This window comes from Electrophorus electricus, chromosome 16 (assembly GCF_041902795.1).
Source record: "Electrophorus electricus isolate QZ-2024a chromosome 16, ASM4190279v1, whole genome shotgun sequence".
Lineage (NCBI taxonomy): Eukaryota > Metazoa > Chordata > Actinopteri > Gymnotiformes > Gymnotidae > Electrophorus > Electrophorus electricus.
Genome location: NC_137512.1, coordinates 20,033,380 through 20,045,567, shown reverse-complemented (window position 1 = coordinate 20,045,567; position 12,188 = coordinate 20,033,380). Strand labels below are relative to the sequence as shown.

At 39.1% G+C, this 12,188-nt stretch overlaps 1 protein-coding gene across 1 annotated transcript; it reads right to left on the bottom strand.

Annotated features, from left to right (window-relative positions):
- Positions 1-2,747, bottom strand: LOC113573404 (ganglioside GM2 activator). Its single transcript, XM_027003635.3, has 4 exons — positions 2,493-2,747; positions 2,266-2,418; positions 1,078-1,260; positions 1-773 (listed from the first exon to the last, which is right to left on the bottom strand). Exons 1-4 carry the CDS (start codon positions 2,592-2,594, stop codon positions 618-620), a joined length of 594 nt encoding a protein of 197 aa, XP_026859436.1. The 5' UTR covers positions 2,595-2,747; the 3' UTR covers positions 1-617.
- Positions 2,748-12,188: the final 9,441 nt, after the last annotated feature.

The following is a 12,188-nucleotide window of genomic DNA, read 5'->3' as shown; positions in this document are numbered from 1 at the left end:
TATGAGAGCCTTTTTATTCACTGAAAACAAACTGTAAGAATCACAGAAAAGTATTATAAATTAAAATGTTTTATAAATGGTCATAGTTCCTCTTTTATCTCTAAATAAAATTAATCTGCTAAAGACAGTTTTGCTTAAAGCAGCTTTTGAAGAAAACAAGACACAAATCATCTAGTAAAACAGAAAGAAACTTAAAAGACACCATCTCAATCTGAACATGTACAGCACCCAAGAAAAAGTCCTGAAACGCTCTTCCTTTTTCCTGGGTTAATGTAAATAGTAAATTCAAGTCACACCTACCAATGATTTACCATAAAAAAAAGAGAAATGAGATGAAATTTTCCTTGAATAGATTGATGTACCAAAATCATGACCTCAGATTAAAAGGTCATCTTTAAAGGTCATACTCCAACAACTAGAAAGATCAGGTGCTATGCTTTTTTTTGTTTGATTGTTTTGTTCACACTTCAAAATTCAGATATGCAAGCCCCTCATTTAATATAACCCACTGGATAAAATGCAAGCTCCTTTATCAGACTTGCCTGGTGATGTGTCACTAATGAACATAATACAAATACCCTGCAAATAGGTTTCACACCGTCTCCCTGCTCTGTAAATTACAGTGAGTGTACTGAGAGGCTAACTTTAAGACAGCCCAGCTCTTTGTCCATACTTCCCAAAACCCCTTGCACTCTGTACTGGCCATTGGTCAGCCAGAACGGCAGGTCTATTTGGGGCAAGTAGAAATCAGACTGAGGCAGAGAGTAGTCACCCTTAAAAAAAAAAAGAAGCACAGAAATATATTAGGACTCCTAAATATAGATCAAAGTCACAGAACTTTTAAATACAAAACAATAACGGGGGAGATGAGGATTCAGAGCTTTTATAAAATTGGTTTATACAATTATAAACAATAAAAAGTGTTTCACAAAATCGGTAAATTCAGTAAGCAAAGTAATGTTTCATTTTCTGGGTTTGTGCAATCTGTTTAGTTGCAGATGAATAGGAAAGTCCCTTCGAGACAGGGAAAAATGTGTTTTAAAGTTGAAAGAGAGAACATCCTGTGATCACACTCACTGCTTTGAAGGGGCAGTGGCAGGGAAGGCCATATGTGTGCAGGGGCTCGGGGCAGTCCTGGCCTGGAGGAATGAGCTGGTTCAGTATATCACAGGCATCTGGATAGTGGCAGCTCCCTATCTCCTCTAGACATGGCACCTTGACCCAGATACCAGCCACCTCTTTCTCCAGCGTGACATTCACCTGAAATAATTAGACTGCTAGTTCATCAGATCAGTTTCCTGCTCAATGTTCATAAAATCAAGTGAGTATGTAGTCCTATGTAAAGAGTATGTAGAATATGTAAAGGCTGCTGTTATCCAGCTGTTGACAAAAGGTCTTCTGGAACCATCAGCTCGTTGGAGTGTTGTGATAGCCACGAGGGGGGAAAATAAATACAGAACAAAATCAGAAAGATTGGAGATGGGGGTTAGAGTTCATTCAGTTAGGTCACATGATTTTATATTTGTTTCACTTTTAACATGTTATATAATCAATACTGCCCTAGAGATGAAGGCTTTGGACAGGTTTTTCTTTGAGTGGTGAGGGAGGAAAAGCAGAAGTGAACTTCTGTGGTATGCAAATAATGTGGCACTTGTATAAACCTGTATAATTTCAACTGAATCACCAAACAAGTTCCAAGATAATATACATAATGGGAATATAAAATGATGCTGATAATGTTAATCACAGACTCTCACAGAAACAAACTATCAGCTCTTTGGAGTCTTGTGATGGTCACGGGGCGGGGGTAAAGACTTTACAATCAGAAGGGTTGGAGATGGGGGTGGAATTAATTCACTTAGGTTTAAACACAGTCACAATTTTATAATTGTTTCAGTTTTAACATGCTATATAATCAATTCTGGACTAGAGCTGAAGGCACTGAACAAAATGTTACTTTGAGTGGTGAGATAGAAAAAGCAGAAGTGAACTTCTGTAGTGTGCAAACACTGGGGCACTTGTATAAACCTTTGACTAATTGAAACTGAATCACCAAACAAGTTCCAAGGTAAAATACTGCATGGGAATACAAATCGACGCTGATAGCGTTAATCGTGACTCTCACTGAAACAAACAATATCATACAATATTGTTTTATCATACAATAAAACCTGGGCTCAGTCGGTGCTAATGTTACAGTACCAAATTCAGCGCGCAAACATTAAATAGAGCACTCTGAATTTATTCCACAAAATCTTAACTTACAGAAAGAGGTGAGACTAGCGCCACGGATGTTGTGCCCGACGCAGACGCTTGCAGATTTCCTGGAATAGGAATGGGATCTGGAGACAAATCAAGAGTCTTCATAACAGATGGATCTCCAGGTTTTCCGCAGTTCTCCCAAGAAAACCCCACAAGCTAACGAGGGATAAAACAGTTAAAAAGTTGTCGTGAACTACGATAATCTATATTGTTGGCTATACGACTCTTACCTTGACTATTGTTAGTGGTCTCCTGATTTGCACGTTACATGTGGCTTGCATTAAAAAACAAAGTACAGTCCATAAAGAAACCAATAACTTGCTAGAACTCATCGTCTACAGCTAAACTTTAATCGTTGCTTATAAAATAAATCACAGTAACAAAGACTTTAAAAATTCACAAGGGCCTACTGTATACTACGCACCAAAAGACACGCTACAGTTCTCCAAACCGATGAGGTTGAACACAAATGTTTACTACACGGAGGTGGTCATTCGTATCTTCTTCCGCACATCCTACTGGATTACAGAGACCTCTAAAGGCTGGAGGAGAACACAAACCACCCAACACTTCTAAATAACTTCGCAACGCGTTCTTTTGTTCAAACCACAAGATGGCAGTGTCGATTCTCCCTCTCGTAATCCTACGTAAACTAAACCGAGGATGCAGGCGACACCACATCGGAACCAAATCCAATGATTTCAGCAATCGTACTGTTGTTCCACTTTTATACAGATTTTCGGAACTATTTCCACTTTCGAAGGTCGACACTGCATTATAATTTTGAGTCCACACCAGTTCAACCCTCCAGTGTCAAAAGATATGCGCACGCACAGGTGTCATGCGCGGTTTTATTTCGGTAGGGGATATACCAGGTCGTCACTCTGATGCTTTTGAAACCAGTTTGTATTTGTGAACCCTGTGCTGCACGGCAGCGTTGGTGAAACGCTGCTCCTCACTAGATCCACAATAGCCATACGACGACACTGCGAGTGTGCATGAGTCACTTTTAATCTCACCGCGTGTGAGTCCACAGGTAAATGCCAGCCCATATGCGCACAGTGGTCTCATATCTCGATCTGTTCTTGATAAGAGTACACAACACAGAGCCGTTTCTATTAGGCCCACTACGAAAATATCCGTTCACACTTGATCTAAAGGGTTACAGTGAGTAACTGTTTGTTTCCCTAAGCATATCCAAATTTCTCTTATTCTCTGTTACTTCATGTGGAGAAAGAACGAAAGCGGATCTCTTTCTTGAACATTATTATTATTATTGTTTTCCTGTATACGTGTTGGTATAGATAAGCTTGACTTAATTAAGCACTACAAGTGCCCAGATGGTCAGTGTAACGAACCCAGGGTGTGATGTCGCCTCTTGAACTTTTTAAAACAGATTGTCTTCCTTATATATTTTCCAGTATTGTTATCCTGCAGATGGTAGTGAATGGTATATAATCACTGCGCCTCAGTATATTTGTTAATATTTTATATTAAAATGACATTTTGAAATCCTCTAAATTACTGCACAAAGGGTATATATATATATATATATATATATATATATATATATATATATATATATATATATATATATATACACACATACACTCAGCCTTTCAAACTCAGTACAAAGTTTATTGTATATAGCTACTCAAGCTCCTCTTTGATGTCTTAATTTGCTGTTCGTACAAGCACTGACACACACTACGTTTGTAGAATTAGATTCATTGCATTCATAAAAACATGAGACTCTGTCACTTGGATGACTTAAATAAGATGGTTTAATGTGATGGGGTGTACAGATTTGCCATGATTACAATCAGCATACACAAGAATTCCTAAATGAAATTAAATTTTTTATGTATATGGTTCACTTTTTGTGTCCACTGTCTGCATAACCCATAAAAAGCAGAAGCTAGCTGAGTTGGATGGAGTATTGGGACATTGGAGAGCTTTGGTGGTTTAAAATGTTACTGTAAGCACTATTGAGGTTCTCTGGTTGATGTATCTTAGCACAAGGCCTGTATTACAAGTGCTAGAAAATATCAACCGGTTTCCTGTATTTGAGTGCTAAACATCAATGTGACTAGTTATAATCAATGTTAGCACACTGTTTTATTGATATACAGTACAGTGCATTTTATCAGTTGCCTAGCTAATATTTTGTCATCCTGTTGTGTGCCCATGAGGCTGGTGGTGATGCATATTTGATGATTTGAAAAATTAACACAAAGTACCATACTGCAAGATCACATAATCACCTCACTGATGTTATAACCTTTGAAATAATGAATTTCATGGAAGGAAAAAGTTATTTTTTTCTGTGCTGTTATCTTTCAAAAGCTAAATTTAATAATGAGAAGACCATGCTTCCCTCCTTTCCTTGTTTCCACAGAATAAACCGTGAGAAACTTCTATCTCATCAGTCCCTGAGCATCTAAGCACTGCTACAGAAGTAGATGCATATCTTTTAAGTGGTGCACTAATTCATGCCTAAATAAAGATATGAATCGCATATTTCAAATTTCGGTTAGGTAACTTTAGGTCATAGGGTTTAAGATACCTTCAGCTCAATTCCAAAAACTGATTTGTATGTCTCCAAATCAGTGTGTTTTGTCTGAGTACAACAACAGATAAAATGTGGCCTGAATGTGCACACAGCTGAATTTCCCGGTGTGCATTTATGTATGTGTGTATATACAAGCAAAATATGTACCATCTCTTTCACTCACACGCACGCACGCACACACACACACACACACACACAGATATATAGAATTTTCATATATATATATATATATATAATATATATATATAAATCCAAAGAAAATTCTGTGTGAGTCACTGCAGTGTACTCTACTAAGAGATATAGAGATATTTAAAATTGTAGTAAAGTACACAGAGTTTCCAGAGAAACAGAATGTTTCAGACAGAGATCCTTCAACAGCTGTGCAAGCAAAGTGACCAAATGTCCCCTTAAACATGTGCAGTTTGTAGTTGTGCATTGGGTTGGCTGGTCAAATTTCAGCAATGTGTGTGTCTAATATATCACACAGGTGTATACTTGTAGACATTGCATTCCAAAATGATTTTAAACACTTCTAAGTGAGCTGTTTTCAAAATCATATGCTGTATACATTTGCAATAGACACAGCTCAAAATGTGTCATTAAAGGAACCCATTACCTAAAGTGCACCCACATTCACAGATAGATGCAGTGATTCTTTGTAGCACTGACAATTATTGTGCTGCAAGTTATTTTTCTTTCTGTTGCACACTCACAAAGCTAAGTGAAATATGGCTGACGAGTGGGGTCTATCTGTTTCTTGTCAAATGGTCCTGAACAATCTGTAATCTCATTGTGCCATCCTTCCCCTTCAGCTCTCTCAGCCATGCATCCTTTAGGCAGAAGAGTGCAAGAAGTGGTAACTCATCCCGACATGCCCTGGGAGAGCTCGTGCAAGGACACTGGAGTAATATGAAAGCTCTTTGTCATAATTAAACCAGCGGCAGTGACGGGTAACACCTCTCATCCACGTTACTTATGAAACATCACAGCTTCAGATGTGTAGAGACACATCTTTGACACGTAATCTGGGGGTGGAATTTGTGAGAAAACATAGATATAGGCTACAAAAAAAAGGGAAAAAATTATAAAGCATACACTAATCAAATGCACAGAACTGTAAACTGTAAAACCCCAGGAAAACAAATAAACATCTGAGCAATCAGACAGTAAAATTATTCATACTTTCTACAAATAAACAGTGTGGGTAATATAACATTAACATGTTTTCATTTTGTCATATCTTAAGTATTCTGAGCTACTTGTTTATCTGCATTGTCTGAATTGTTGGCCATGTGTGCGTGGCACCTATCGAAGCTCCGTTATAGGTCAAGGCCACACGCATGCTTGCAGCAATATCACAGAACAACTCTCTTGTCTTGGTTGAGGGCTATTAAAGATGAGTCCTTATTTTAATATCCTCTTTGCATCCTTACAACTGAACAAATCCTGCCTGACTGAAATATATTCCCTGAACCCGTGAGATGTGCTGACAGTTGAAATATCAATAGCCAGTATGAGTCTACCAATAATAATAAGACAGAGAAAAAATTTGTTCCTGGGAAAAGTCTGTTGCCCCAGGGCAAGTTCAGAACATGTGTGATTTAGTTATACATAAACTCCTGAAAACTGTTCAAATAAGTAAAAAAAAAAAAAAAAGTTTTCTCTGTCAAACATCTGTTCATATCCAGTCTGATTTTGCTCCAGATAAGAACACAAAAATTCATATAGCAAATAAGTGTGGCAGGACACACTTTTTCATTTTTATAAACTTTATCTTGACAACAAAAATATACATATGTTTAAATATTTTAAATGCCATTGTCAGCATTTACAATCAGTCAAAATATAACACCACCTGAAAGTAAAAAATAGAATAATTGTTTATCCAGCAAGAAAAATGAAGAATGTCAATCATTCATTTACATTTCACTTTTGAGGGCATATAAACAAACACTAATTTGGGAGAAACAATTTAAAGCAATCAGAAGTTGCTGTTACAATTAATTATAGCTAACATTTCTGCATTACATTTCTTGAAGCTGAAATATCTCTTTTCTGAATAAACTCTTCCTTGAGTGTGGTTGAGCAATATGAAGAGGTATGTTTGCCCGGACACAGATCCAGAGACTGACTGGGGCCTTAGGAGGAAACAGATACTACCATGATAGTGGAATGTGTTCTCGTTTGTGGGGAATGTAGTGGGTGAAAGGTCACAGTAGAAGTAGTGCATATAAGACACTGATCTATGCTTACATTCCATATTTTCCTGAATAGGGGTGCTCATATATGACTGCTCAGGGTTCAATCTTGTATAAACATTTTTACCTTTGTACAATACACTGGGTTATCCTCATATGACATTGGCTTATACTGTAGAAAATAGATAATTGTATGGAATGGTGATAGTGTTAGTCCAATGAATCCATATAAATTAATTAATGAGTCCATATAAAGATGTAAACGCATAAAGCAGGTGACAACATTTCATGCATTCTTTTGTAAATGGAAATTGGAAAGAGATTTTATTGAAATGTATTCACATTGCTTAGCACACCACTGAACTACCCACAAAATAATGTTGCTAAGTAAACCACCGTTCCTGCCTGTCCCTCCCAAGAATGCGATGAAAATTTACAGTCAGACCTTTGACCTCTGAGCAAAATGTGTGTGTGTATTTGTATTTATATTGGTGTAATGGTGGTGAGGTGGTTCTTGGCCAAGTATACTCCCAAAGACGTCTGCTGTGTTCAATGCATTCCTCCTTATCTGCCTGGTGTAACACATGAGCAAGCTCTTTTTGCCAAGATCAGCACTGAAAGCAAACCCCCACATCTTTAATACAGAACCTCTTTATTTCAAATGTGAGCAAATCCACTTCATCTTATCAGAGCCTTCTGCAAGTCACACTCTGACCATCTGCTTCTGTGCTGTGTTGGCATTACAGGCAAACCAGAATCCCTAACCAAGGTTGTTACCAAGTAATAATTGGCACTGGAATCTGTCTGCTGTCTATCACAAATTGAATATCACCATGTTCTTAACGCAGAGAAAGATGGGCAGGTGAAAATACCATTCTGGACATAAACAAGATAGTTAACAAGGATAATCTGCCCCATGACGTGACAGATTAAAAATGGTAATTGATTTTAGTAGCCAATGTGATATATTCTATGTGGTCTTATGAACAGTGAAATGGTAATTCTATTTGTCAACATCTTTTGTGGATTCAATACTAACATATGGAATTATTCTAGAAGATTGAGTTGGAGGTGAAAAGGTGCCATCAGTTGTCAACAGTGAGGTAGGTTGGTTTACAAATGTACAATGCAAATCTGGAGAGTCACGGTTCCTGGCTAAACCAGTTTTCAGCACAGTCAACAAACACTGGGTATTACAGACAGAGGCTGCACAGAGCTACACCACCCACTGTATGCCATCTAACAAAGACACAGTAATACAGGACTTTAAATACTCAGTCTGGGGTTGTACCGGGTAATGCTCTTCATTTTGAAATGATATTACATGTCTTTATGTAATTCTTTAGTAAAAGTATAGACACTAAGTATATTAATGATATTTTTAAAATGTCATTATTGTATCAAGATGAATGGATTACTTCTATGATCACTTGTAATTTTGCCAGTGATCAGCCCATGATAATTCATAGGCATATGGCAATGTTTCCATAATCGTAAAAAGCAATCCTAAAGAACTGTCAAGGAAGAATGTGTTTTAAGCGTGTGTGTGAGAGAAAGACAGACAGAGAAAGAGAAGCAGTTGGAAAGGAAGTGGAAAAGGGAAAGAAAGAAAAATTGAAAGGCAGAGAGAGAGCGAGAGAGTGCTGCAGCGTGTCAGGCCCAGCAGGTCCGCTGGGAGTTTGATTGTGTTTCCTGTGCGTGCTGTGTTGGGCCGGGTCCCGTCCCCTCTCCCCCTACCTTGCTCCATCTGCCTTCCCTACTCCTGCTTCCATTCCCGCCACCCCCATGCTGGCCTCCACCCAACCCCAGGAGCCCCCCGTCCCCTGAAAGCAGGTGATGGTATTGTCGCATCAGGCCAAGCACTCTCTCCTGGTAGCCCTGGTGGGCTCTGACCCCTGCTGATACACTGATACCTTCCCTCAAGCAGGATGAGGAGGTGGAACCATGCCACACAGAGGGCAATCATGCATCACAGTGAACAAGAAGTGCACTGCTCAGCTGATCCACTCATTTACAATTTCTCAGACCTATGCCTGTAGTGAACAACTGAATACAGCACTGGTAGAGCAGAAAAGGAATGGTACAGTGCTTTCAGATTCATGCATACACACAATAATTTGTAGGCAAAGGATTGTATAATTTCTTAAACCCCCAGGCTTATGCAGTAGGCTGCTGTATTTCTTCTCCTGGAACACACAGTAAGTTTTTAATTACAGGTGTTGTTGCTGCATGAGCATCACTCCACAGAAGCAGAACAACAGGAGAATAAGACACTATTGTGAGGATTATGCTCCTCGGTTTCTGTACTCTTTAGTTTTACCCTTGTCAAAACCTCCTAATGGGAGGTTTTGACAAATAGTGTTCAGAGTTGCATCCAATAATTAGGCTACATCCTATTCAGTGGAGTCCCCAGGACACAAACATGTGTCTCCTTGTGTTTTGCTAACTCAGAGATCTTGCCTTCTCATAAAGTAATCTCATTTAGCTTTAAATAAATGGCTTTGTCACTCACTGAGTTAAGATGGCCTTTGCTCTTTGTAATTGCAGTTCTGATGATTGACACTGGTAATTTGATCTCTTACCAAAACACTTTCTCCAGTCCACACACAGACTTGGCATTTTGACAGTGATTGTTGTGCAGGGCTGGCAGACAGCATCTCTGATGTTCTGTGCAAAGGGTTCGTTCTGTGCACTCAGCCTCTGCAGCATTTCAGACTTCAACTACTTCAACTCATCAACTGACCACAATAAAAACTACAATGCACGTACAAAGAACATGGTCCCAATTTCTGGAACTTTGAGTCATTTGTGTGTGTGTGTGTGTCTGTCTGTCTCTCTCTCTCTCTCTCGCTCTCTCTCTCTGTCTGTGTGTGTGTGTGTGTGTGTGTGTGTGTGTGTGTGTGTGAAGAAACACACCTGTGTTTAACAAAGATAAATCTATTTCCTGTAATCTGACAGACAAAGAGTGCTGTTTGCAGAAAATTGCTGTCATCTCAAAGAAAAAGAGCTGGCCTTGAAAAATGTTACAGGTGTTATTTTTTCATAAATCAAGCTACAGTTCTGACACAGCTATTTTGAACAACCCATTATTAGAGTTTAAAGAAGAAGATCTGAAGTTAAACCCATATTTTTCCTTATATAGTTTTTATGTACATAGCAAATTCACTAACTTGTTTCTCTGCCCTTCTCATAGATCAAGCAATGCTACAGAGACTGAGTTGGGGCTGAATAAATGACTATCACCATCACAGGGAGCTGAGTGAAAGCTGATAAGTTTGTGTGTTCATACACATCTCCACATAAGACATTATTTCCCAAAGGAGCACAGCATCCAGTGGTTTGCTGAATGCTAAATCTTATTTTCATAATAAGCAAGAATCTTGCAATTGCTACTGTTGTGGCAGGAGTATACATTAGTGTTCTGACAATCCAAACCCTTCTTGACCCACCTCCCTGACTCCCAACACCCCGTGTAGCTCTGGGTGGACAGAATGGATCACAGTACAGACCCAAGCAGCCGCTCAGTGTCAGTGTCTTCTCATCTTAATGAGACAAATGATGCGTTTTGCTTACTGAGGTAAAGCCATTGCAGTGAATACTCTTTGTCATGGGCCTAGAACGTGCAGGAAAAGAAAGGAAGCAAATGAAGAGTTTAATTAAATGAATGAAAACGAAACCGAACATAAAAGTGCACAAACATGAACAAAAGATAGTCAGCGTAACGCCAATGACCGACAATGGTCATGGAAACAAAAAGGGCTTAAAAAGGATAAACATACTAAGATAACAATCCCCAGGTGGTGTGGCAAATGAAGCACAACACACACCACCTGAAGGAGGCGTAGCAACAAATCAAGATAGAGAGAACACTTGAACAAAGGACATAACGTAAACACAAGGCCACATGCAAAGCTACTGCCGTCTAAAAGAGGCTACGGCTGAGGGTTTTGGGGGGAGGGGCGCCATCACAGTTCTTCCCCTCCAAACATTACGGCAGTGGAAAAGTCAAGAGAGTGGGGGAAGGGACTCAGCGGGCACTGCATCCAACCCAGGCCCCAGGGCTCAGAGAGCACTGCATCACCTGGAGCCTGTGGGGCATAGAGGACACCACGCTTCCCAAGCCCTGGGCACGACGGCACCACACATCTCTGGAGCATGGTGACCTCCCTCTTTCTCCGTGGGGCTTCCTCTCATTGACAGAGTGCAGAGCTGGCAATTCTTTGGCTGCTTTTATTCCTTTAATGTATGCCTCTCCCTGGAGGTTGTACAAGATGACACAATAAACACAGCTACACAGATACCACTCATACATTTGTTTGGCTCACTCACCAAATGGCTAAGGTGCCACTGACTCACTATATCAGTGCTTTGAACATATTACACACTGAATGTGCCAAAACTTACTGCTGTTAAAAAAAATAAACTGAATTTATTTTATTAGGAGCAAAGGTGAGAGATGTAGTTAGATGTCTATCTTCAAATCAAAAGAACTGGTTCATAACCTAGGTTATATATATAATATGCTCATGCAATATAATTTGAACAGGCCTGCCAGATTATCTGTTAATCATGCCTAAATTAAACACTAATCTTGGAAAAGCAGCAAGTTTCTGTGCTGCTCTTAGATGGAACAAACACTTACAAAACCCCCAAAGTGCTCATTTTTAAATTAGGATGGACAACCTACCTTTTTGACATATATTTTAGTTAGGCTTGAAACACTGATTAAGGTCTCAGTGAAGTGAAGTAGTAGAACTTACTTATTTATACTTTTTTGTAGAACCACAGTTTTGTACAAATAACATCAGGAAAAACAGATGCCTAATTTATAATAGTGAAATTCTACGGTAAAGAGGTATGTGTTAAAGTCTTGACTTATAACAGAGGGAGCAGACCAAATGCTGGGGGGCTGGCTATTGCACAAGCTCAGTGCAGTAGGTGTAAAGGAGCAGTCATCCTTTAGCATGAGTCAAGAGCATGGAACAGGTCAGCAGTAGCTGTAGGTCAACAATATAATGGGGGGCTAGTCTATTTAATACTTTAAAAACGAATAAAAGGACTTTAAACTGTACCCTACGTATTCCTGTAGTGTTGCTATAATGGACAGGAAGGAGTTTCATAAACAGTAATCTAAACAAGATCAAATCATGGATTAC